The following is a 27,118-nucleotide window of genomic DNA, read 5'->3' as shown; positions in this document are numbered from 1 at the left end:
TTTTTTTTTTCCTTGTGATTAACAGCATTTCTTTTGTGTCTGTTACCAGGTATTGATGTTAAGAAGGGCAGAGGGCGTTACATTGATACCTGCATGGTGACATTTGCCCCCCGTTACCTTCTAGATAATAAGTCCAGCTATAAGCTTGCCTTTGTTCAGAGGGAGTTTGCCAGAGGCCAGGTAAGGGCCTTTATTTCTGTTCCACCTGGATTTAGGCACAGCATCTTCTAACTGCAAAGAATACAGATGTTATACCTGAAAGCATTCTAGTCTGATTACGAGGACTTTTTAATTTGTTGCTCTGATTTCGAGCATTCACCTACCAAAATGATTGCTGTGAGAGGTGAATGGGTTTGAAGGCTGCTTTGTATTTGAGAGGTGTATGGATTGATATTGTATTTTTCATGCCCTTAGGATATTTATGTCCTGATTTCTATTACCAGGGGACATCCAACCCTGATGGCTACATCTCCACGCTGCCTGGCTCCAGCGTTGTGTTCCACTGGCCACGCAATGACTATGATCAGCTGTTATGTGTGAGACTGATGGATGTCCCAAACTGCATTTGGTCTGGGGGATTTGAAGTCAACAAAAATAACTCGTTCCATATTAATATGAGGTAGTTATTGTATGCAAGTATTTTGTGACGTGCTTCCATTTTTTCAGTGGTGACGTTTGCCCACCGTTGAACACTCAGAGATGCAATAATGCCCATCAGAAACCCACCTGTCTTGCACTTGCTCTTTCTTGTTCAGGGACACCCTGGGAAAATGCTACTTCTTAAGGGTAGAAATTACTCTTCAGGGAGCCACGTACCACGTTGCATTCAGTGACACAGATCAGCTGCCACCACCTTTTCGCATAGACAATTTTTCCAAGGTAAAAGAGCAGAAAACCATGATCTTCTCTTTTCTTATTGTTTTTTAATCTAAAAAGTAAAAGAATTATCTTAGATTCCAGCTAGGGAACTGTCTAGCTTCTATAAGAAAATACAATGGAAGTCTGTAGCAATGTGTATTTGTGTATCAGTAATTTTCTTCAGTTTTGTTCAAATAATAGTGCCTGTATTGTGGCTTTCATTGGTCTATAGAAAGCCATATGAGGAAGAGCATCGTAATGATGGGAAGGTTGTAATAGGACAGCAGTTTATAATCTGTTCTGTGTTCTTTTCAGCACTTGGATAACACATAGAAAGAATTCAGGCTACTGATACCACTTCCTTTCTCTCTGTCTTCGGACTTCTTTATTCAAACACAAAACTTTCTTGCTTCCCTCTTCTTTCAGACACGTTGGTTCCTCAGTGTAAAATGAGAATCTGCTGATGATAATGAGTGTGAGAGATGAAGAACGAGTTCCATATCAATGACTGTAAAAAATCAGAGAATTTGCTCTGTTTATTGGACAGTAACTTGCAGACTGCCTTGTGATTAGAACAGGAGACACAGCTCTTGATAATGGTTATTATTCTGGCTTTTGTTACTGAATTGCTCAATAAAACTGGGCACGTCTCCTAATTTTAATTGGAAAGGTTTGAGATGCTACCGTGGGACTAAAGAGTTTCTGAACTGAAGATGATGGATAAAAGCAAAGCTGATTATTTCTGGTCCCTTTGAGATTATCTCTGAGGTTCAGATGGAGGGTGGGAAGAAAAGCAAGAGCACATTTCAGTGATCAACGCCTGAAAAATGAATTGGTGTGAAAGTAAATGCTTTTTCATTACTGTTGCAGGTCCCAATTGTTTTTAATCAGCACGGTGTTGTTGAGCCAAGGCTGTACACTGAGGTGAAGCCCATGACCTCCCTGGATTATGCATGGGATGAGCCCATCCTGCCACCATTTGTCATGCTGACAGTTAAGGGAGCAGGCTCCTCAGAGATCGTCTGCAGCATGAATGACTTCCAAGACAGCAAACAGCTTTATTATGAAAACTTCATTTATATTGCTGCTGCCTATACTTTCTCAGGGTAATTCATTAGATATTACACTAACGTATTTTGGATGCTTGTAGTGTTGTAAGCTGTTCTTACTGCCATTTTATACCTTCTGTAAATATTTCAAATTCAGTTAACTAGCCCAACAGCTAGCAGAAGAGTTGCCAAAATTCAGGAGTTCTCTGGCTGAGTTGTCAAGGTCTGGAGCCCCAGTACAAGAAGGACAGGGAGCTGTTGGAGAGGGTTCAGAGGAGCCACAAAGATGATCAGGGGGCTGCAGCACCTCCCCTATGAAGACAGGCTGAGGGAGCTGGGCTTGTTCAGCCTGGAGAAAAGAAGGCTGTGGGGTGACCTCATTGCAGCCTTCAGTACCTAAAGGGAGCCTGCAAACAAGGAGGGGAGTCAGCTCTTGGAAAGGGGAGATAACAGCAGGACAAGGGGAAGTGGTTTTAAGTTGAGGGAGGGAAGATTGAGGTTGGATGTCAGGGAGAAATTCTTTGCTATGAGAGTGGTTAGGTGCTGAAACAGCTGCCCAGAGAGGCTGTGATGCCCCGTCCATCCCTGGAGGTGTTCAAGGCCAGGTTGGATGGGGCCCTGGGCAGCCTGGTTTAGCATTAAATGTGAAGGTTGGTGGCCCTGCATGTGGCAGGGGGTTGGAGATTCATGATCCTTGGGGTCCCTTCCAACCTGGACCATTCTGTGATTCTGTATATCTTGCCTGATTTTTTATGTCCTTGTCTTGTTCTACAGAAGCCACAGCTGCTCTAATCAACATGCTGATGATTTCTTGGTGTTCTAGTTTGCAGGAGACTAGTGTAAGACCTGTTGCTTCAAACAGAGATGCTGCATATGCAGAGCTTGTCCTTGATGTTTCTCCAAAGACACAACGAGTTATCCTGAAAAAAAAGGTACCAAGACATGCTTGATTATATTGAAATGCTATTGCTCTGTGATGACATAAAATTAGATGCTGGTAGAAGGAAAAAAAAAAAAAAAATGTAATCATGGTACCTTGTAAAGCTAGTTATAATTTATAGCATTCGATAGGAAAACAGAGCAGTAGTATTTGCTCTGTATTGCTGTACTCATTGAAATCTTGAATTCTTTTGCAACAGGAGCCAGGAAAACGATCCCAGCTTTGGAGGATGACTGGCACAGGAATGCTTTGCCACGAAGGCTCCTCTGTTCCTCATAACCCTCATAAACCTTCTCGGTCTGTGGAGTCTTGTATGATTTTAGATATTGCTGGTCTGGCAGCCGTCACAGATAACAGGTATTGCAGATTCAGTTTGCAGTGAGTGTACAGTGTCCTTGAAAGTGGGCTTTACCTGGTGTTTTCTGAATAAGGAAAGCAGTTATTGTGAAGGGCTGTATGAGCTGAATGTTATCTGGTATCGGGAACAGACTTCACAGTCACTTTGAGATAATCCATATTCTTCAAAAATCAAGGCGTAATGAATATATTTTTTCGGCAGCTTTTTGTTAAAACACTTGAGAAGTGAGATTAGGGAAATGAACAGAACACAGGAATGAAACCAGGAAGTTGGGATGATTCCAAGTGTGGGTTCGTTGTGCTTTCATTGCAGATATGAGCCCCTCATGTTGAGGAAGCCTGATCGGCGGCGCAGCACCACGCAGACGTGGAGTTTTCGTGATGGGAAGTTGACCTGTGGTATTCATGGACTGGTTGTCCAGGTCAGTACTGCTTGTACTTTGAACTTGTTTTGACTCTTTCTCTTATAGCTAACAGGAATTTGAGCTTGCTATTGAAGAGAAGTCAAAGTTCTGAGTCCAAAGTTTGGGTTATAGAGGTGACCAGACCTACAAAACAGCTTGTGTGTTTTAAACAGTAGTTCAAAAGTTCTTATCAATTAAAAAGAATTAAATCTTGTTTTATTAACTTGAGAGTAAATAATTAGAGAAATGATAGTATATAATTGTTGAAAATTATCAGTATAATGATGAATAGAGTCTCAATGTTCTCGTGGAACCAATTTGAAAATGCTGCACTGTCAGCCAATACCACTGGTTAGAGTCAGATTTTGTTAAGGAGTTTTGCTACTTTTAGATACTTCAGCCATTTTTACCCATTGCCTACAAGCAAAAGTTAAATAAATTATGCTGCATATTGTTGAAACTGCAAACTACGTTTGTGGCAGAATATATTATTTCTGGATATTGCATTGATAATTCTGTGATCAAATTAATGCACCATAGCAAGTTAATTCTCAGTTTGCAGGAGCCCAGAAGCCCTGCATTGCAGCATTAAGGGGCCAACACCATGAGGATTTTAATTCCCACCTGATCTGTAATCCAGAGTTCACCTTTCCAGTTACCTGCTGTGTAGGCTATGATTTCAGTAGGGACTTCATTGTTGGATCATGATCTGAGCACTTCAGGGTCTGAGCATGAAGAGAGATTGATTTCTGATCGTGGCTGTTTCTTCTAGCTGTCAGGCTGATTAAAGGCAAGTTACCAGAAGCTGTGGTAATATTAAATAGTATTACTGCTGGACTGTTCCTCTGAAGAGCAAGAAATTTGTCATTTGCCTCACCTGGGACTGAGTTTCAGACTACTTCTCTTTAGATGGAGAAGTAAAACACGCTTTAAATTAATGTGTATGAACATTAGCTGAAGTTCTACCTCTCACATCTTGTTTTTTTTCTGTTTTGTTTTTGACTCCTGTTTCTTTATGCAGGCAAAGGGAGGAATATTAGGTCTCCATGATGGAGCAGAAGTTGTTCTTGGTCCAGACACTTCTATTGAGCTTTTGGGGTCAGTTCCACCAGAACAGCAGTTCATAAACCAGAAGATGAGGCCGGGCTCAGGAGTGCTGGCTGTTCGAGTCATCCCAGATGGGCCAACTCGGGTTCTTCAGGTAAGAGTCCTTCATTAACCTGAGTCTAGTTTTATTATTTGCTTGTACTTGAAGTGCTTTTATGCCTTGCATCTCTAAATTCTTAGAAATAGCTGTTATTTCTGTATAGGAAAATGATCATAGTAGTAATTTGCTTTGGTTTTTATTAGATAACAGATTTTAACCAACGCAGAAATGATCGTTTATCCGGTGGAGGAGATGAATTTCCAATTACAGAGCAAGATCTACGCAAATTAAAGCATCCAAACGTGGAGCAAGAGTTAGAAGTAAGATGCTACAATTTGTATCTTTCTGTTCTTTTTTTTTTTCTCTCTTAGTTTTCTATTTCTTCAAGGTTGTGTGGTGAAGTTTTGGTTTGGTTCATTTTCGCTCTGCTGTTCCCTTTTGCCCATGAGAACCTCTTGCTATGAACGTGTGCTTTTTCCTGCTAAAACTCCTTATTCTTAAATGCTGGGTTTGTAAGTCTGTGATCTCCTTAGCAATTAATCATTAATGACCTGTTCAGCAGCTCAGGAGGTAACTCTAAAATAAAACTTCTTCGAATTATATATTCACCACCGCAAGGATTTTTCCAAGGTTTTTTTCCTTCTTCCAATACTCTTTTTGCAGGTGCTTGTGAAATTGGAAGGCGGAATAGGATTGTCACTAGTCAACAAAGTCCCTGAAGAGCTAATATTTGCAAGCCTCACAAGAATTAATGTTCACTACACGCAGATGTCAACGAGTCAGGTGCTAGAGCTCAGCGTGCAGGATGTGCAGGTATTTGTTGTTATGAAACAAATATATTTGTTCGTGGGTCTTCTGGAATGCTGGGAAGTGTTTGGATCTCTTAATGAGATTTCAGTTCCTTAACATCATAAGTTTTCCTTAGCATCAGTTTTGATCTTTCATTGTCCTCTGCTTACTGATAGTTTATATGATGTATTTACTCCATGTTATTAATTTCTAATTGTTTGGTAAGTTAGATTTTTTAATTTTGATACTATGTGATGATAAATCATCCACTGAAAACAGGAGTCCTGATGCAGAGTATCACAGTGTGAGGCACAGAAACCTCTTAACTGTTTGTTTTCCAAGCAGATTTTGATTCTGACTTCAAAGTTTTGCCTTTGTTTGCAGTTCAATCTTTCAAATTCGGAATGAGCAAACTAAACTGAGCACTGTGATACCTTCTACTGAGTCACTGGAATTCTATTCCCACTGTGCAAGATTTCCTTCAAGGAGTGCACGTGCTCTTGTAGACTCAATAAGAAGTGGATACTCCTGAGTTAAAGAAGCTTGGTTTTGCTGCTTGTTGTCACTTATTCTTATTTTCTTGCCTATCTGTTCCATGCTGTAGGTGGACAACCAGCTCATTGGCACCACGCAGCCTTTTATGCTCTTCCTGACACCACGGATGAGTGAAAATGAGCCCATGGAAACTGCTCCTGCAGTGCAAGTGAATGCCATGAAGTTCCCCAGTAAGAATGCACTGACTGATATATACAAGGTAAACCACAGCCTTTTTGAACCCTTATGCCGTGCCTATTTCAGTCTGGTTAAATGATTCACCTGTTCTTAATTTTTACTAGCAATCTGAGTGAAATCATTTGTTCAATGAGGTCTGAAGCACTCAGTCCACGTTCTCATGTTCATAGCGTTTGAAGCTGCAGTGCAGTGATGAACAGGATTTAAAAAAATAAGCAAAGATTAGTGAGATGACTGTAAATGTCCATCACTTTATTTCTCAAGCCAGTTACTCTCTTCAGAACTGGTAGGTATTGTGTAGTGAAGCCAAGGGTCTGCGCCACGTTTCTGATGACTTTACACGAGGTGCTGCCATCCCCCTGGTAAGGTGTCATCCTGCAGCATGAGCTCTGCTTTATGTACTGCAGCAATTGACGTTGTTGGGAATTTTATCCACCAACTGCAGTTTTGTGAGGGCAAAATACGTGGTTATCAAAACCACTTGGAATCTCCAAGTGTGTATTTTGACACTTGAAAACCAGCTTGTTTCACTGTTGGAATCCAGTTTAGCATCACATTCTGAAGTGTTAGTATTGGGTACATTTCAACAACAAAAAAATCCAACCATCTGCAGTTGTAGGTGAATTCAAGTGAAGGAAGCTACCAAAGGCATTTTTGAAGATGGAAATGTTAACACAGTTCCATTCCATTGAAAATACTGTTAAATAGAACATATTGTCCTATTCAATGGCTTGCACAGATTGTACCCCAAGTGCTAATACTGCAAACTGAGACTTGTTTATCTGTTTAGCATCTGATGATCACTGCTCGAAAGTTCACAGTTCAAATTGAGGAGAAGTTGCTTCTGAAGCTGTTGAGTTTCTTTGGCTATGCTCAGTCTGAATCAGGTATGGCATGAAATTACCAGCACTGCTTTTACAGTCTGTTATGATCTTTGCATATGAATGAAGTTCAGAATAACCTGGTGAGCTCTCAGCTGCTTGGAGACTGGCCCTGCTGGGCAGAGCTGGAAGGCTCATTTCTCCATGGCCCCAAGCTGTTCGTGTGTGCTGTGCTTGTTACAGTGTACAAGCAATGATCCAGTAACTGGCACTGTGCAGTGTGCAGTGGCTGAGCCATACCTCTATGGGAAGGAGTTTAATGTTCGTTTTAAGCTTGTGTAGCTGGATTCATCTAACTTAAAGACTCAGCTTTGCAGTGAAGAATACAAAAATAAAGATATTGAATTTCTTACACTGTTTACAAGTCTGTCCTTGTTTAACTTTACTCCAATGCTTTTTCTGTTTGTTTGCTTACTTTCTGTACAGTCTTTGTAGTTTATCTGCTCATACTGATGTCATCCAAGATTCAAACAGTATCTTTTTTTGTCATTTATGTTCAGTGTGTTCAGTTGTCCAGCCTGTTCAGTGTCTTCTCTATGGGTGTTTTCTCTGTTCAGTAGTGATGATTGAAAGCATCAGTGTTGCTTGTTTTGTACAACATACTGATAATTGGTCAAATAAGGAAAGATAAAGAAAACAGAGAGGAAAATGCTGTAAGGTCATGACTGTGCAGTAGGAAGGAAACAGTGCATAGTTTGTATCGCTTTGCTTCTATATGATGACAGACACATTCAAAGCAAGATTAGGAGCTTAAACCATGCATTTGGGTGACTTTAATTGTATCAAACTACAAATACATTCAGGCTTTAGAGATGCAGGTGCGTAGGATTCTTAAACCTCAGAGGTCAAGTTTGTGTCACAAGGCATGAGTAATTTTGCTGCCTACCTTAACAATTGCACGTTTTATTTATGTAGAGAAACCTGCAACTCCTTACAGGGTATGCTTCCATAATTGCATATATGTTCAATCTATTGTAATTCCTGTGTTTTGTCTGGGTGTAGAAGTTGAAAAGTATGATGAAAACCTCCATGAGAAGGTGGTTGAAAAAGGTGGAGGACAGAAGCGATACTACTTTGAAAATCTAAAAATCAGTGTGCCTCAAATCAAGTTGAGTGTCTTCACTTCCAACAAGCTGCCTTTGGACCTCAAGGTAAGGCAGAGCACTCAGAGAATGTGCTTCCCCACGAGGAGGTGATGTATTCTGTATGTTGACTGCCACAGAAGGTGTTCATTCAGTTCTTCAGGGGAGGAGGGAGAGAACAATCACAGTAGAACCTTTGTAGAGGTTTTTCTGACTCCCTCTAATGTTTCTGGAAGGCGTGGGCATGGCAGTCTGCTAATGTGGAGGCAGACAGATTATTTTTATTAGAGACCACTGTTAACAAAGTTGCCTTATGTAATATCTGGTATTAAACAGGAAATTACTTCCTACCAAAGTGAATAATGAGGGCTACTCCAGTTAGTCATCCATTTACTAAAAAAATAAATAGGTCCTTTCTTGGAAACGTAAATCGGACTGTAATTTACCTTAATTACCTGCAGATGGCAGAAAAACTCGTGTTGCTACTGAGTGTGATTTGATGGCTACTGTAGGAAAATACAGCACAAGTATCAGGCTTCTTGCCTTCGTCAGATTTCCTGATGTTGGTGACTGTGCACATGTTGTTATAAGGAGCTGAGCTAAAGCAATCTAGAACAGAATAGTTGGGAAGGACCTTCAGGATCTTGTCCAACCACCCGACCTACAGACTGTACAGGGTACAGGTGGCCCATGGGCTAATTACTGTCTTCATTTTCTTCCTTGATGATAACTGAAAAGGCTGGTTGAAGAATCTGAGTTCACCGAGTCATGAAACAGGCCTTAATCTTGCAGGAAGTTAAGATTGCTATTGCAGCTCATCCTGACAATTAATCCCTTCGTAGGACTTCAGCAACACCCAGTTTTTGTCTGTATCATACAGGGTGTAGTTTAATTGACCATTAGAACAGTTAAAGAGAAGTGCTGAACATGGGAGCCTTCAACACGCTTTGTTTTGAACATGAATGTCAAGTGTAGGAGGCTGCTTACATCTTGAGAGGTGTTTAACCACTGTCTAATTACTGAATGAATGTTCATTAATAAAAAAAATGTTCATATTGTGCAAGTAAAAGGTTTGTAGAGTGATTGCCCTCTGAATCAAAGCATCTATATGGCAGTGGTAAACTACTCTAGCAGATAAGCTTTTGGCTTGTAACTCATTTAAAGATTAATTCATTTGAGTGCTGTGAATGAGAAGTAGAGGGAAAAAATTAAATAGCAATATCTTTTATTTAATTAGGCATTGAAAAGCACGCTGGGATTTCCTCTAATCCGATTTGAAGATGCTGTGATTAATCTGGATCCTTTCACTAGGGTCCATCCATATGAAACTCAGGAATTTATCATTAATGACATTCTGAAACACTTCCAAGAGGTGAGTGATTTTGGTGTGGGGAAGGCTGAAGTTCTCCTGGTGGATGAGCTCTCTAGTGAGGGTTGGGGGGACTCTTGGTTATGAAAGTACCATGATAATGTAGACACTGTGCTTTAAGATGAAGCCGTTCTTGTTCTTACTGATATTTGTGTGTTATTTTAGAGCGTTCCTCCATTTTTAATCAGCCTTGCTGGTGTTAACATGAGAATATCTCAACCTTTCTGATGCTTTTACAGGAGCTGCTCAGTCAGGCAGCAAGGATTCTAGGTTCTGTGGATTTCCTGGGCAACCCTATGGGTCTGCTGAATGATGTTTCAGAAGGTGTTACTGGACTTATAAAGTATGGCAATGTTGGTGGCCTCATAAGAAACGTCACACATGGAGTATCCAATTCAGCTGCAAAGGTAATAATCACCATAATAAAGTTTGCTAAAAATAGGGAACAAGTAGAACAGAATTATTGACCACCTTCAAATAGATTGCTTTCTATGCTGTTTGTTCTGTAAAAAGTTGCAATTGGGATGTTGCTCTTTTGGAATGCTTACACGTGTGTTTCAGGGTGCTGGTAACCCTGCAAGAAGCAGCGTGCCAGGGATGTCCATTTGTTTTTCAGATTGAATGCAGGAATTAACAACATTTTAGGTCTCTGGTTCAGATGTGGCATCATCTCCTGCGTGCACATGAACAGAGGCGTTTTACATTGGTCACCCAATCTAAAGCTCTATGGGAATTGGAGTACTTAAAGCATTACTCAGTAGAAAGGAGAATTGTTGATTCTGTTTTTGGGAACTGATTCAACTGAGGCACAAATAGATCTGCAAACACTTTGATTACTTTTCTTTTGCTGTGCCACATAGCTACAGAGTAAGAGGTTTTAGATTGCTATGCCTTTAGCTTAATGCTAGGGTCAGGCACAGTGAACATTCTTTTGTGCTTCCAGATAATGACTGAGAGAACACTGTTCTATCATGTGGTTAATTGAAAATAACTGCTCTGGTGCCTAAGAGAACCCAGGAGCCAAAAATAGGAAATGATTTTGGTCTGGGTCTGTATGGTGCTCGATACTGAGCAAACAAACATATGTTGGTGGGTAGCACTGGAATAATGTCTTCTTGACTTGAGTTCTTATTATTCAATGTCATTTCCATAGTATTGTAGTTCCTGAACATGGGAAGTCTGTGTGTAAGGAGAAGGACGGTGTCGTGAGGGAGATGTGGCAAAGAGACCAAATCAGATTTGGTCAGAAGGGATCAAAAGTGCTTTCTGAGATAGTGAGTTGCAATAGCTGGTTAGTGGTACTTTGGTGTATTTGCAGGTAGGTGGCATTAAAGCATGCAGCGGTTGATACAGCCAGATGAAACTGGCACTCAAAATCTGCCTTTCCCAGCAATGGGTACCATACAGTGCACAACAGTAACAGAGAATCTTGTGTTTTCCAGAGGTGTTTTGTGGACATAATAATGGAGGAGAGAGAGATTTTGGGAGTTGGGTTGGGAGGATGGTTTGGTAACAGCTGAAACAGAAGGAAACCTCTCAGTGTTGCCCTGGCGCACTGGAAGGTGTGCATGTGTGCCTCTTTGCTTGTTCAGTCCAGCTTTCCTGATATTGCTGTAATTTCTGAAGGTGTTTTAATGAAAATTATATTTAGGGAAACTGGGGGATAAAGTAAAATGTCCTTCCAAAATTCCCAAATGGGGGTAACTGATGATAAGAGTCTCTCTTTTTTTTCCTCCCTTCTGTTCGGTTGTCCTTTCACAGCCTACTGAGCTTACTTGTGAATCTTATTTGTACTTCTTTTTCCTGCATTGGTGGGCAAAGGTAATTCAGAAAATTAGAAAGGCAGAAGGTAGTATATCCATAATCACACACAACTCCAGAGGGATATTTTCAGACCTGGCTGAACTGCCATAGAGATCCCCCATCCATCACCAGGCGCGTGGCTGTGGGCACAGACAGCTGAACTGTGAGGAAGGTGATAGAAACACTCTCTAAAACAGTTGCTTCGTTCCCTGCATTGCCCTGTTAGACCCTTTACAGTGACTTAAAGTACTGCTGCCAACACTCCTATCTTAATCCCATTCCCATCTCTTCTGAGATTCACGGCAGAGCACTTTAAGCATGTGGTTCAGATGTCTTGAAGTGCACGTGTTGTTAGTGTCAGCACTGCAGATACAGCTTATCCACGCCGTTGGGAAGGATCCTCACTGAGCTTCTGTAAGGCAGCATCCATCTGCGCCAGTGCTCGTGTCCGTGCTTCCTCCTCACAGCTCTCATCTCTTGTGACCCATCCACTCCACCCAATAGAGAATGTTTCTTTAGAGTTTCCTTTCTATAAAGGGTTGTTTCCTCACTGCAATCACATCTGCAGCAACGGACTCATAAATCTTATTTTAAAAGGCACGAGCCTTCCTACGTTTCCCACAAGGGCAAGGTCACTCTTTGAACTTTGCAGTCATTTGTAACCGAGGGGTTTCTGAAAGAACGTTTTCAAAGGCAGGGGGTGGCTGGATGCTGAGCTCCTCTCGAAATTCACCAGAACCTGAATGCCCGCTTCCCATTTACACCTTTGAAAATCAGCCCGTGGGCAGTTTGTCTTGCCAGGTATTTTTTTTCTCTTTCCTTCGTACTTCCAAAGTGTCTGAGGTACGAGGCTCATGCTGTTGCTTTCTAAAAATCTTTCTATAGTGATTATATATTTGTTCTTTCCTCAATTAGTCCTCCTTCCAGTGTTACCTTTGCTGCATGGAAGATGGTCATAAAGAAGGCTCAAATAATCGGGATGATTTCTTCTGTGTGTCTTCTGCTGCTTGTAGGCATCTAAATCTGCCTAAGGTTTCACAGTTGTCTCCATGCAATGCAGATGCACGTTATGGCACCATATATGTGTGTGGCACAAAGTAGAGCATTGCTTCCCGCTCTACCATTAGCATGCCTTGTGATCATGTTCTGTCATGTTACGTTCTGATCTTGTTATGAACAAGATAGAGGGGAAAACAATTCCTATTACTGAAGTAAAACACGACTGAAACAATAGATCCATTTCACCTTGCTCCCTTGGTGCTGTCTATAGGGAAATGGTCATTAAAATGCTCTTTCACCACAGACATCTCCACCTGGTTCAGCTGTGCCATAGAGGTGCTCATCTTCTGCAGCTCGTGCAGTGTGGCTGGTAACTGATGCAGGCAGATAGCCCAGCCTCTGCCCTGCTTGTGAGAGAGATCTCCATGCTGGTGGTTCTGGGTACCTGACTTCAAAGTGTCTTCAGTAAAACTCTATACTGGATTTTAAGATGTGAATGGAAACTAAACCTAAATACTGTAGTCATCGCTTTAAACCTAACACTGCTTGACTGAATTGAAAAGGAAGCTATTTGGGCTGTATCTGGTTTTGTCATTTTATTGCTTTTGTATTTTATAGTTCTGTTGCTTACCCCTGTAATGGCTTTTCCATGCATTTCAGAGCACACAGTGGGTAATGCCTTCTTTCAAGTGAAGAGCTGCAGTGTATTTAAGTTGGCACAAAACCGTAGGTTAAGTAAAGTTCACTACAGAGAGTTCTGTAGATTTTATCCCTTGGAGACTCTGAGTTCTGTATTTTAAAAAGTTCTTTGATCCTAAATATAGACACCTGAGGGAATTTCATTCCCTCTGAATGAAGCCTTCTATAGTTGCCATATGCGTAGAAATGTCCTGAATTCTTGGCATTCACACTTCATTTCCCCTTCAGGCATGATGGTTCTAAATCCTAAGCTGTTCCTGTTTCTGAGGTGTTTCAGTTAGAATGGAATACTGAACACAGTGTTACTGTCTGAACTGGTGACCCCAGCAGTTCCAGGCCCCATCCAGCCCAGCTGTGGTCACCTCCAACCTTGGGCACCTCACTGGGCAACCTGTTCTACCTCTGGATCCACTCAAGCAGGTGCATGGCTCTCCTGTGAAGTGTTTGTTGTCTTTTTGGTTACCTTTATGGATTTTGAGTTTTACTCTGCGAAAGCTGATGGTTGTCCTTTACAGAGTGGTCTGGATATTGAAATGGTGGGATTTAGTAGCCACGGCTGTAGGTGGTTCAGCCGAAAGGTAACACTGGGTGGGTTTTCTTGTTTGATTGGTTTTAGTGCCCTCTTTTTGTTCTGATTCATTTCAGATGAAGGTTGTTCTCCTCCCATCTGCCCCAGTATTGTCCAGGTAACACATCCAGGTGGCACTGCAGCTCAGCTTCAGTTCAGCCTGCGTTTCGGTCTCAGGCTGTAGCAGAGATTCAAGTGCTAAGCAGTGGGAATCTGAATGAGGATGTGTGAATTGTGAGAATCTGTGATGGAAAGTAAATGTAATTCCCAGGCAGAAACTTTCAGTTCTGGGGCTGTTTTATGGATGAGGCCTTTTACCCATTTCCCAACTGCTCCAAAAGACAGCAGGATTTATGGCCGAATCACAACAATCAGAAGCCATGGGAAGTGCCACCTCTTATGTGCAGAACATCTGGTATCAGTATCTTCTGAAAGAGATTTGGGGAGAAGTGAAAGGCAAAGGATCAGAAATGAGAATTTGGAAGGACTGTCTTGTTCCATGGGAAGGGCTCTTCATCATTCAGGCCAAATTCAGCATTTCTTGTACACAGCAGCTTAGGCAAAGTGTGGGTGAGCCTGCTCAGGCTGCCATGTGTTGCTGACCAGAGCTTTGCTCCCAAGAATGTTCTCAAAAAGTGAAATACAATTTTGAAGTGAACAAAGGAGAGTTCAAACTGCGATACGTGAAGTGTTGCTAGAGGTGCAAACTGTGAAATTAGAAATGAACGTATTTATCATATAGACAGAAGGCACTGTGGTCTGAGCCTACAGGTGTTAAATAGCCAGTGTGTTGTGTCGAATGGCACAGTTAAAATCTGAAGGAAAAAAATGGGGTGCGGGTTTGAAGTTCACACTTCAGTCCTGATATGAGGCAGGCTGCACCTCTGCTGTGTATTAGAATGGGGAGCAGCACATAGGAGGTTGTGTGTATGATATGTTAAATAGAGATTTAGACTTGAAATTCCCTGGGCGTGCATCCCTGAGGAGGGAAGACAACACTTGTGTGTCCCGAGGAGATCCTCAGGTCTGTGTGCTGTAATACAGGTGATTGCCATCAGTGTTACCAATCCAGGTGTGCAGAAAGGGCGGCGGGCTGAGGGGAATGGCCTTACATGAGGTTTCCTCCGGAGCAGGTAATACATAAAACCAAACAGTAAAACACACAATACAACATAGCCCTGTATGCAGGCAGCAGCAGGGCTGGTCAAGATGGTGATTAAAAACAGTCTGCCACAGTGCCAGTGCCTTGTGCTGTGTCAGCTCCACCAACAGGACTCAGGTTTTTGCCTCAGGTTTTTGCCTCAGGTTCTCAGAATCCAGAGGGTTTGGGGTTTTTTTTTTAAGGAGGAGGCGATGGCAAAATAATTCCGTTCCCAAAACACAAACAAACAGGAAGACCTTAAAGCTTGGCAAGAGTTAAAGCGGAGGGGGGTGGGGGGGGGGATTATCTGTTAAGAGTATTAGTTGTTTAATAAAGCGCCGTTGTCCTCCAGATGAACCCGCCAGTGACTCTGCAATTGGGGTCATTCCAAGTTCATGCTGTGGACTTTTGACTGCCTTCTGTGGATGTGAAAACAGCCGGCAGTCCCGCAGGGATCACTCGCCAGCCCGTAACACAAAACTGTCCCAGCAGGCACCTGCCGGCCATCGGGCCCTGAGGAGCCAGGCTGGGGACGCCCGGCTGTGGGCGGCCGCGGGTTGCCGGCCATCAGGCCCTGTCAGGAGGCATTAGGGGTTAGTTAACGAGGGGATGTGAGCTAATTAAAGCGCCTTGCCTTTGGTTGTATGACAGGGAATCTCAAGAAACGTATGTTTGTGCAGTGGGAAAAGGTGTTGTCTCGCTGTCAGTCATTGAGGGAGGGCCAAAGTTGATGCATCTCTTACAATGAGAGGCTGGCGATAGCGTTGTGCTGGTTCAGTATTTTCGGAATTAAGGCTGCGTCAGATCGGTTCCGTTACACACTGCTGACCCGGTTATGAGTGTGCCCTGGGCTTGGCCTAACCTGTCCTCTGCAGGAGGTGTTCTATCTAACCTGTGAATGAAAGCAGAAAAAGAGCCTCAAGCCCAGTGTGGCTGAATCCACAAACCTTTCAGTCTCAGCACCTGAGCACTTATCTTCCTGGGAGGAGGACAGAAGCCATGGCAAGCATATTTTGTGGAGCAGCTTCAGATAGGCGGGAATTTTAAATCTGAGGAGAAAAAACCCTCTATTCTTTCAAAAATATTTAAAGTCCTTTGTTAGTGCCATTGCAATGCATGGCTGACCAAAGTGGAAGATAGGGGGAATCATCATAGAGTGGTTTGGGTTGGAAGGGACCTTTAAAACCATCCATTTCAACCCCCTGCTGTAGGCAGGGACACCTCCCACCAGCCCAGGTTGCTCAGAGTCCACGCAGCCTGGCCTCGAGCACCTCCAGGTTGGGGCATCCACAGCCTCACTGGGCAGCCTGTTCCTGTGTCTCACTATCCTCACAGTAAAGAATTTCTTCCTAATATCTAGTCTAAACCTACCCTCTTCTAGTTTACAGCCATTTCCCCTCATCCTGTTGCTACATGCCCTCATAAAAAGCCCCTCCCCAGCTTTCCTGCAGGCTGCCCTCAGGTACTGGAAGGCCACTAACCGAGGAGGAAAGCTGTGTTGTCTTCTGACTTACTGACATCCAGTTTGTAAAGTTCTTAACAACGCACTGAAAAAAAAAATTAAAAAGCATGTTCTTATCAGGGAGTAAAGAACTGCTCTAAAAGTAATTTCCACTGTAAGTCACAGAAATGTGTTAAATACATTAAATATCAGTCTTGAGGTATCATGATAAAAGTACGGGAACTTGGGCTGGAGAATTTACAAGATGAGTCTATCTGCCCTGCTGTGCCCAGTCCCTGTTTATGCACTATTATTATTTTTACACTTCATCTCAAGTGTAACACCAAGCTTTGAGAAGGGCTGCTGGCTTGGAACCTGGCTGCCTTTGCCATAGCAGCCCCTGGCAGCATGGATGTGGGCCTGCTTTGCCTCTAATGCAGATGCTGTGAACATTTTGGGTCCATGCATTGAGGGAAGGGCTTCATTTGAGACCGTTGTATTTCACTGCCAAAAGTCAGTGCAAGATCTCCTCTAAAATACACCTTACAGGTTTGAGAGACATAGAAAATAATTTTAATGGTGCTGCTTGAAGGCAAATAACCAGAAAGGGATGAAACTTACAGATAGGCGTTAAGTGCTTAGGTGTAGTGCATTGTATTGTATCACTGGGTTGAACAGCAATACCAAAGCTTCCACACCTTCCTTGTTGAATAGTTGTTAGTTTTCAAAAATAAAAGTGAAACTCCAGTGGAAGGAACCTCTCATTTCTAATGCTGTCAATTACCTTGAGTTTATGGTATCATCTGTAGTTACTTGTTACACAAGAGAAATGTTAAATGTACAGAATGCGTTGACATTCATAGTAAAATGTGTTAGATATTATCTAAAGAAAAAGTGATGATAAGCTAAGAAGACAGCTTAAACAAAGGTAAAAATGTATGTAAGTAAAACATTCAGTACTAGGAAAGGTGAACAAAATACACTTTGAGAGAGGGGTGTTCAGTATTCCTCAGTTCATACACTGTTTCCATGCAGGAGGGTTTTTCCCAGGAGGAGAATGGCCATTGCCTGCACCGGGTGTTCAGTTCAAGAGCAGAGTGAAGGGCAGCAAAGAATGCTTTTAAAAGGCTGAAAGCTGAGCAAACCCTGTGATTTCTAATTGCAGTGCAGTTGGTTATGAGGTCTGCACTGAAATTCAGACTGACCTATATTTAATTCAATTTAATCACTTTCTTCCTTAACATTCCATGCGATGTTCTGCTTTGCTCAGTCAATAATATTTGTAAAAGTACAATTCTCTGATGCTAGAATTACAATGGAATGTTTGGACTTAAGTCATAATTGTGTATTTATCCTTTTGGGATGTCCTTCGAGAACAAAGCGGTGCCAAGAGCTTAAAAAGACTTTAAGAGATTACTTAAAACTGATTTCCATGCTGTGTGCCTCATGCATCTGGCTTAGAGGGAACATGCAGTACAAAGACTAGAATTAACTCTGTTTTTGTTTGCTCTGAATTCTTCCTGTGCCCCGTAAGCCTCATTATTTGGCATCAGGTTGTGTTCACAAATGTTGTATATGCTTTTATTTTGTTGGTGGTGTTTTGTTGATTGAAACAGTGAAGGGATTGGGGTTGGACTAGATGAAATTTGAGGTCCCTTCTCTTGTCACGTTTGTTTAGGGTGGTATGGTTAGGTTGTGTTGGACTTGATGATCTTTAAGGTCATTTCCAACCTGAGCAATTGTATGGAGACCATTTTCCAGGTGATGGGTTCACAGCTCCATCACTGCTCTCCAGATGTAGAACCACGATGAGGCCAACGCCGCAGCACAGGTTGCTCACCCGCTCAGCTGTGGCTGCCCAGTGCCTGTGAGATGCCTGGTTGTTGGCTCTGCTGTCCTGGTTTGTGGTCTGGGTGGTTTGTTGTTGTTCTTTACACATAGCAGAGACTGTGACTTCTAACCTGTGTGCGTGTGGTATTTTTCCCTTTTTCCTCCTTGCCAAGGGAATGAGTCATGATTATGTTAACATTCTGTGTCTGAAAACAGCATTATTGCTGTTAGATGTCAGACTCTGGTTCACTGAGGAGTGAGAAATAAGGCAAAAGGACAGATGCACTTCACCTGGAAAGCTGGAATAGTGGAGCCAGTCCTGACAGGGCAAAATGGACCAACAAGTGTAAGGAATGCTGACCAGTTCTGGTCAGCACTGAGATGTTGGGCTGTTCCTGGTCGTCTGAGTATGCATCAATGTAGCTTTCAAAATATATCCATAAAGTACCATTTTCAGGACTGGACAGATTTGTTAATGAGATTTGAATTCTGAAGGCCTGTGGAGCTCTTTAGTTTTCATAGCAGCTCCTCTAATCCTCTTAAAGGAAACTATTTGTGCACACGCACACAAAATCCAACCCTAAACACAGCTAATAGATAACATCGGGTTGGTTTGTATTTCTAGGCTAATTAAAAGAAATAACATCTAATTTAAGTTCACAAAGAGGTCAGAAGTACTGCTGCCAGTGATTGCTATGCTCTGCTTAGTGTCCATACTGTCAAGTCATAAGAAGGGTCGTGGGATGTGATTTTCCTTCATGTTGCCAAAGTAAAGCCCTCTTGTTTAGTGAATTGTAGCTGCTGGGCTGGTTTGGTTTTGTGCTGGAAAGAAGTACCTGAAACAAGGAGATGGTGTCAATGGTGGAAAAGGAAGCTGGCCTGGAAAAACTGGCAGAAGGAGGAAGGTCCTGGGCATGGCATTGGACACACTGTCTGTTTCCTTTGTAATTCCCAGCGTATCAGAATTTCACACCAGGTTTAGTTACATTCAGGTTCATACCTTCATGATGTGGTTTGTTCAAATGGATGCAAAGGAGACAGTATGTGCAAGACAGCAAAGCTAAGCTGGCGGGGCAAACAGCACCACTACACAGTTCTGAATGGTGAGCTGCATCAGTGCAGGACAGATGGGCTCTACCACCACTGCAGGCACTGCTGTTCTCCAGTCCAACACAAGTTTGTTCGTTTATGAAGGGTGTAAGAATGCTGATGTTAGCTGAAGGAGGTACAGAACAACCAACTCCATGTAACCAAAAGGCTTCTTTGGAGGTTACGGTAGGAAAATGCCTCTGGGAATCTCTCTCCATAATAACATCCCGATTATGAAAGTTTTGGAGTTTGTTGGGTTTTGTTTTGTGTCCCTTTCTTTGGAGCCTTGCTCCCCCTCTTGGTTTGAGTAGCACGAACGGGAAGCACAGGTTGATGTCCTTCAGAGCTCTTCATGGCAAGAAAACCTGGAGTAAGTGCTCAGGTATAAAAAGAGAACTGCATCAATCTGTGTTTAACAACTAAAATGTAGGGATTTCTTCAGTAAACCAGTAAGAGAAGCAGCTTTCTTCTTTTAATAACAGAAATGGTTCTTCTTTGCCAGTTTGCTGGGACCTTGTCAGATGGCTTGGGAAAAACAATGGACAACAGACATCAAACCGAGCGCGAATACATCCGCTATCACGCTGCAACGAGCGGAGAGCACCTTGTTGCAGGCATCCATGGCCTTGCACATGGTAAGCTTAACTTACTTCACTCTTACAGCAATGAGCAGATTGAAAGAATGGTTCTCTACAGTTTGCGTTACTCTTGGGCGGTGAGTTGTGGCCTTGGGCTGAGCTGTTGTAGGCTTCGCTTCTGAATGAGGTCTCCTCAGTTGTAATTGTAAATAAAAACTTCTTAAATTCAATTTTGGAGAACGTTTCTCCAGAGCTTCAGTCTCTGTGTAGTCATAAAATACCCACACACAGAGCCTTCGTGGGAGCCAGACACAGAAATGCCCATGGCTGGATTTTAACCTTTCTGCTTTCAGTTCACACAATTTGAGTTTCCTCAGAATCAGTGCATCAGTTTGAAGGAACGTTTCACCAGTTGGGTGATTTATTATTATTTGTTTTAACCTTCTTTTTAATTCTGATCTGAACGGGGGTAATTAATTTGTGTAAAACGCAGCAGGGTAGCCATAATTTGGCCAGAATCTCACATCAATTTAGTTCATGATTTATCTGTTGAAGAAAGTTAAATCAATACAAGCCAAATTTAAAACAAATATTTATATTTTGCATCATCTTGACTCAGTTTGTTTAAATGTCATTCTTTGAGTGTGACTGTGGCAGGCTGCATCGTTTTGCTTTTCCTAAAACAGCAGCAATATTCTGTGCTGAGCAGAAGTCTGTACCCAGTGTTCTGTCATTAAGAGACTGTGCATCATGAGAAGTCTCTCTCCTACTCATCTCACGTGTAATAAAATCTGCTATAACCAATATTAGTACAAAAGGATGAAAACCAAAATATTTCAGACGTTGCTGAGAAGTCAATTAAAATGAATTAATCAGTAATTAGTGGGACTGTGTTTTAGTTTCAGTTCTGTGGAATTTTTACATGCTTCCCAGCACTCCATTAAATCCTGTCTGATGAAATGCAGGAATTAACCATCATCTACAGTTATTCAAGAGGAGTGATTGAAATGCTTCGTGCTTTGTTCTCGAGTTTGCAAGTGAAGATGCTGCCTGGGCTGTACTTGAGTTACAGATGTGAAGAGCACCTGATTGCTGCAAAGCTAGAGAGCCAGGAGGGGGGAAGCATTCCTATGGAGCTTAAGCAGTTCACCAATAACTGTGCAATATGACATCTGTACAGCACATCCTCAGATAATGTGAACTGTTCCAAGTCTTGAAGACTCAGCAGAATCTTGATTTCTTCTGGGCACTTTGTGGTGGAAACACTTACAGCAGTGTCAATTGGCAGCATCAAAAAATCACTCATGCCAGTTTATTGGTGTTGACTTTTTCCAGTGGATGAGTGCAGTTTTCCATAGGGCAGCAGCGTGGGGGAACACAGCTGTGCAGTGCTTCTGGCCTACTCTGCTCTTTTTGTGTGTGCCAGGTATCATTGGAGGGCTGACAAGCGTCATCACTTCGACAGTAGAAGGTGTGAAGACTGAAGGAGGTGTCAGTGGATTCATATCGGGTCTTGGGAAGGGTCTGGTTGGCACAGTAACCAAACCTGTTGCTGGAGCTCTGGATTTTGCATCAGAAACTGCGCAGGCAGTGAGGGACACGGCGACTCTGAGCGGCCCCAGGTCAGTAAGTGCTTTATGCTGCCAATCAGTTACAGTGCTAAATGTGTTTTATGAGACCTGCTGCAATTTCTAACCTGATCATCTTTCCTTGCCCAAAGGAACTGTCAATCAGTCAAATACACTGTGTGATGTAGCCTACATTAATTGATTTATTTACTTTGGCAAGTTTTTTTCAGTGCTGTCTGCTGGTATCTGCTGGTACTTTACTCTTAGTTAAAGTAGAAAAGCTGCGACATAAAATAGGAGTCGGGTTAAAATCCTGATTTTCATTTCTACAATGGTTCTCATTTACCAAAAAAGTGGATGTGTGCCCTTCATTGCACACGCTTGTGTTAGGAGTCAGTCCATGTGGACGGCTCATCGACCTCCTCCTCCGTGCTCAGCATAACCTGGTCTGAACAAAACAGGGAGTATCTTTAAAATAAATGAAGTATTTCACAGAATGAACCCTTTGCTGTGGAAGTGTCCACGTAGATGCTGCTGCTGTTCAGTGCTTAGCTTGGTTTGTAAAACCAAGAGGTCAGGGTTGACTGTTGGGTAAGTAAATGTGCATGCATAGAGTTACATGAGAAGTGCAAGCAGACCCCTAAGAAAACACATCTACTGTTTTGTTGGCACATCTTCTGAAGTTGTGACTGCAGATTTATTTACCAAAAGGTGAGGAGAAGCACACCTGGCTGTCTCAGCAGCTGAGCTGTGTTGTTGCTACAGGATGTTTCAGGATGCGTGTTCAGGATTGTACTTGAAAGTCATCTTTTCAAACACTTCTGTGGGATCCCCGACTATAGGCAGTAGTGGTGATGTTGCCAACAGCTGATAAACCACCCAGCAACTGAGAGGGGACCCCCAGCCAGCCTTATCTCTAGCTTGTGTCTGCCTAGGTGACATATTTCCCTTTCACTTGTTAACTGTCAGTTACGAGATGAGGCCAGGTGAGCTGAATACAGAATTCTGGAATACTGTCATCGCAGACCAGCACTGGGACATGATTTTCTTCTTTCACCACGCTGTGATAAACGTTTGACCCACCAACACTACAAGGAAAATCTCTGCCACTTACATAAGGAAGCAACCAGATTGTTTTTTTTTTTCAGGGGTATAAAAAAGAACAACAAAGGATTTGGATGTTTCTTGGACTGCTGTGTACCCTGCTGCATTTGTTAACTGTTCAAATATGTGCAGTTTGGAATCAAAATAGAACAGCGTTCCAAACTCAGGATGCTGGCTCCTGTTGAATTCTCTGTTTTAAGTGTGTGCTGGGCCATGCAGACTCCTCCAAGCTGAGTGCACCAAATCATCTAACCGATGAAAATGAGTTTGTGGCAGTAACTGATCTCAAACGTAGCTCTGAACAAGTGAGCGCAGTAGGAATGATAAACGTTTTAAGAACTGTCCTGAACTTATCTTGAGGCTGGCAGCTAAGGTGTGAGTTTGAGGTATTGGTGCAAAAAGTGTTAGCAGTTAATTACAGCTCTACTGAAATAGCGTGGGATGTAACTGTAAATTAAAGGCCCTTGCAGTTCTCTTTATCATATGGATTAATTTCTTCATTATTTCTTTATTTAAAAAAAAAAAAGAGCCCTGAAATGATGCTGCTTGGCTTCAGATTTTACTGAATTTGAGTTGGAGAGCAATGGGGAAGACTGTGTGGCTTGTGTTACTCAGTGATTGTGCTCCTTGGACAGAAATCTCTGTTGGTTTCAGATGTATTGATTTGTACTGGGATTCATGCAGCTAGCAAAACCTCTGTGTTTGCAGTGTGGAGCCAAGCTGAGTCCTGCTGAGACACAGACGATGGCTTTATAGCTTACTGTGGTAGCTTAAACCGTGATGTGTTTAAAGGGCACGAAGATATTTTCAAGTCTAACTATTGGCTGGACTTTTTCAAGGCTAATCTTAAACGTTACTGTATTGTAATTTATGAATAAAGCAGCATTAATATTTTTAAATGTTAACGCCGGGGATAAAAGAAAACAGTTGTTGGCAACGCCGCATCCACCTAATTTATAAACAGTTAATGCTTGTGACTTTATACCTTTTTTGAGGGGGTTTTATGTGTTCCAAGCACTGCAGTGTCACATACAAGAGTTCTGATTATTTCCATACTTGTCATACATTGCCAGAAGTCTTAAAGGCCGGCTCAGAACAGGAAAGCTGTTTTGTCTCTAGATGTGCTTGGAAGGCTCTCCTAGAGACTTGTGTTAACTCCTAGCACAGCCCAGGTTCAGGGGGTGTATTTAGATGTGTCCAATTGATGGGCAGCACACAGAACTGCTGCTGCAATGCTCTCAGGCTTCTGCCAGGGCACATCTTGAACCTTGTTCTGTCACTGCTGAGCTGCTGCTGGGAGGGCTCACATCCTTATCGGATTGGCAGAAGTAAAGGGACTGCTTCCTGGCCTACTCATTTCTCATCAGTGCTGTCAGTGAACCAATTGTATCAGTTAAAAATAGAGGCTGACATGCCATTAAGGGTCCTAGAAAATACTTCTGGAGGTAGTTGTTTCCTCTAATTACATCTGGAAGGAAGCATCCTGCACTGGTTTTAATTTGTTCACCACCTTTCATGTTATCACTCAGAAATACATGATGAGCTTGCAAAGATTGAGGCAATGCCAGCAGCAGGTAATTTATTATTAATTGGTCAATACGTTTATGTTCCCCTCTGTGCGTCCATCTCAGTGTCAGCTGCAACTCTCACTGTAGATCTGAAAGCATTAGACTCAGGGGCATGAGAATACCAGTAACCTTGAAAGGGGAAATAGAAAATGTGTAAACAGTTGTCTGGAAGGCCAACCTGGGAACATGTTCTCAAGGTTGTGCTCGAACCACAACACCTCTGTGCGTGTCCCCACAGCCCTTCTTACCTTGTGCTCCACTGAGACCTGACTCGGAGTCTTCAGAGCACTGCCATGCATGGGCCAGGGCTGCGGTGCAGTTGGCACTGCTGTCCTACTGGGAACCCTTCACAAGGTGTCCATGCGCAGTCGAGGTTTCGTGTGCAGTCATTGTGTTGGGTAAATCTGGGAATGGTTCATGTGTTCCGCTTGAGCTGATTTATCAGTCAGATCTGTAAATAATTTCAGCACTGTGATTTCCTTCATATCCTCTTTCCTCTCTTTTTCTCATAGGTACAGAATAGGCCTTTATTATGAACTGTACTCTGAAATGAATTGCTTTGTTGGGTTATTTCTTCTTTTGTTAGCAAGTTTGTCCCTTCTTCTCCCATGGCACCATGTTAAATCCCTGTAGCCAATTGCTTTTCTGCCACGTTAGCTCTGCCCTCTTCCATCGTTAGTCACTGTGGTACTTCTTTTAATAGCTTCAAGCTTTTATCATCTGCCTGTCCAGGTTCCTCCATTGCTGTTGCTGAGCTACTTTGTAATTCCACAGTCTCTACGTTCCCACCCACGCTGCGTGCAGAGGGACGGCCGTGTCCCTGTTCTGCGATGAGCTGTGCTCTGCAAGTCATCCAAAACCATGTTGGCTGCTTGGGCTGCCATATCACATTGCAAATTGATGTCCAGTTTTCTGCGTGCTGTTTTCCCCCAAGAGTTTTTTTTTGTTTTGTTTCACTGCATTGCAAGTATCTCCTTGTCATTTAATATTTGTGTTCTGGGTTATTTTTCCCTAGATGAACCGGGCTGCAGTTTTGTAGGTCGAGTCCCATTTCATTTCCTGCCATATTTCTGACCTCTTTGGGTTCTTCAGTGTTTCACTGTCCTCACTGGAGTTTTAAACATCTTGTAGCTTGTCCTCTGTAAATAGAATTTTATGGGCTGCTTTTACTGAATCCCCGACGTTGAAGCTCTGCGTTGGTAGACGCTTCAGTTTTCTGTTACCAGTCTCACCTGCTCAGTATTCTTCTGTGAGGTTTTCAGTTATCACTGGTAATGTCCAGTAGTTCTGCAGGAGCTCCTCTTCAGTTCTTCAGATGTCTGCCCTTGTTTGTTGTGTAAGTGAACGTAGATTTTCTGGTGGTGTAAAATGGTTCCTCAGTGCAGCCTTTGTGCCTCTTCAGTATGGAGACTTATTTCCAAACTTCATTTTTTTCTGAAGATGCACTTCTCAAACATTTTGTTTCTTTCATAGAGTCTAATCGCTTAAAATAATTTCATCTTCAAATTAGGCTACCCGTAAGGATGAGCACCAAACCACCATCTATTTCTTTTGCCTATTCCAAGAGTGTTTCCTACCTTGCAGGACCCTTCTGGCCAGTGGTTATGACATGGTTTTCTCTTCTGCATCTTTCTGAAGAATTACTTTTTTCTTGCCTTTACTTGGAACTGCTTTCCAAATGAATGACTTGGATTAGGAAGAATTGTATTTGCCTGAAGGTGAATCCTACAGGCTTGAGAGTATGTTCACCTGTCTGGTTCCTCTTAAAGCTCTAAGGAACAAAGGTGTGTTCGGGGCACACAAGAGATGACTCTTTTTTCTGGGGTACCTCCAGCTCTGAGCAATGGGGATGGTATTGCACTGCTGTCCCATATTTCACCACCCTCTTGAATCTACATGCTAATTCTTAGGAAGTCAGCGTTTAGGGAATAAAGCTTACTTGTGGAGTATTAAAATGGTGTAATTTACAGAGAGAGAAATCATTTTTTGGTCAGATTCCAGAAAGGACAGTAGAGAGAGACCCAGGAATTTTTGTATGCGTGAGAAACACATTGGTGTCACTGCTCTGAAAAGCAATTACTTGGGAGCACAGCCTCTGTTTTTCACAGGAGAGCAGAATTTGCTATGAAGGTCGAAGAAAATAGCTCTGATTCACACAGGTGGTTTTTTTCCTGATGTTTTTTTATCCGCACGATTTAGTAAAAGGAGGGTGAACCTTTACAACATTCAGGTTGCTTCATGTTACTTTGTTGTGGGGTCTGTAACTGTAGAGCTGTCTGTGTAAGATGTCACTCGGCTTCCAGAACAACGCATGGTTGGGTTGTGGAAGGCACTCTTTGCTGTGTAGCACCCAGAAGAAGCTGAGATGATTCAGAGGATCCAAACTGTGCATCAACATGTTTCTCTCGCTTTCATTTTCAGTGGGATGAATGGACATAAATTGGTACCAGCTGTCAAACCAAAGCAGAATGCCTCTATGCATTACTGCAAATGTCTCTATTGCTGAGTATTTCCATGAGGTTGCTGCGAGACGTTACTGGTCAGTGTGTGAAATGTATTTGGAATATTTCTGAAATCAGTTGGCTGTCTCTGTCCCTTCTTGAACTTGACCCAATTTAACTATTCTGGAGAAGTGGGAGCATGAAACCAGAGTGTTTGGATGTACGGCTGCCACATAATGCTTTATTAGTATTGGACAGGTGTCCTTACTTTCACATCTGCTGCATGTGAGTGTTTTTAAGAGGAAAAAGCTAAACAACCAATTACTGGCTTGCATTAGGTGTTGTTCCACTGCAGATCTGACGTTTTGCATATATTACACATGATGGAGCATGCAAGCTAGGCTTGGAGCAGTAACTTGGTCTCAATTGAGGTCATTAAACTTGAAAGCAAACATCTTACCTGTTTTTAAACGTGATTCTTCAAACCAGAGGATTGGAGTTGCTCAGGCTGTTCTTTAGAGCTCCCAGTTCCACTTCTGATTTTTGTGCAGTCTCCATATTTGCAGAATTCTAGATGCTTTCCATTCCAGCAGGGATCGCTAAGCTTTAATTAAGACTTGTGCAACTTTCTTCTGTTTAAAACCTTTTGCTCTGCCATGACAGAGGGAGTCCCTGCTCTTA

The 27,118-nt window shown here is 42.4% G+C and overlaps 1 protein-coding gene across 5 annotated transcripts in view; it reads left to right on the top strand.

Moving 5' to 3' along the window:
* The window catches only part of VPS13D (vacuolar protein sorting 13 homolog D), an 88,093-nt gene that overhangs the window by 44,043 nt on the left and 16,932 nt on the right, over window positions 1-27,118 (top strand). For all 5 annotated transcript variants that reach the window (XM_048968067.1, XM_048968066.1, XM_048968065.1 and 2 more), the window contains 17 exons: window positions 50-180; window positions 444-619; window positions 756-879; window positions 1,729-1,964; window positions 2,731-2,839; window positions 3,047-3,204; window positions 3,518-3,626; window positions 4,630-4,809; window positions 4,959-5,075; window positions 5,419-5,568; window positions 6,149-6,298; window positions 7,067-7,163; window positions 8,160-8,308; window positions 9,477-9,611; window positions 9,848-10,015; window positions 19,681-19,813; window positions 21,183-21,378. In XM_048968067.1, coding sequence (XP_048824024.1) covers window positions 50-180; window positions 444-619; window positions 756-879; window positions 1,729-1,964; window positions 2,731-2,839; window positions 3,047-3,204; window positions 3,518-3,626; window positions 4,630-4,809; window positions 4,959-5,075; window positions 5,419-5,568; window positions 6,149-6,298; window positions 7,067-7,163; window positions 8,160-8,308; window positions 9,477-9,611; window positions 9,848-10,015; window positions 19,681-19,813; window positions 21,183-21,378 — 2,518 coding nt within the window. The remainder of the gene's footprint in view (window positions 1-49; window positions 181-443; window positions 620-755; window positions 880-1,728; window positions 1,965-2,730; window positions 2,840-3,046; window positions 3,205-3,517; window positions 3,627-4,629; window positions 4,810-4,958; window positions 5,076-5,418; window positions 5,569-6,148; window positions 6,299-7,066; window positions 7,164-8,159; window positions 8,309-9,476; window positions 9,612-9,847; window positions 10,016-19,680; window positions 19,814-21,182; window positions 21,379-27,118) is intronic.

Source organism: Lagopus muta, chromosome 21 (genome assembly GCF_023343835.1).
Source record: "Lagopus muta isolate bLagMut1 chromosome 21, bLagMut1 primary, whole genome shotgun sequence".
Classification (NCBI taxonomy): domain Eukaryota; kingdom Metazoa; phylum Chordata; class Aves; order Galliformes; family Phasianidae; genus Lagopus; species Lagopus muta.
The sequence above is the reverse complement of the archived record's forward strand: the minus strand, read 5'-3'. Positions and strand labels throughout refer to the sequence as shown.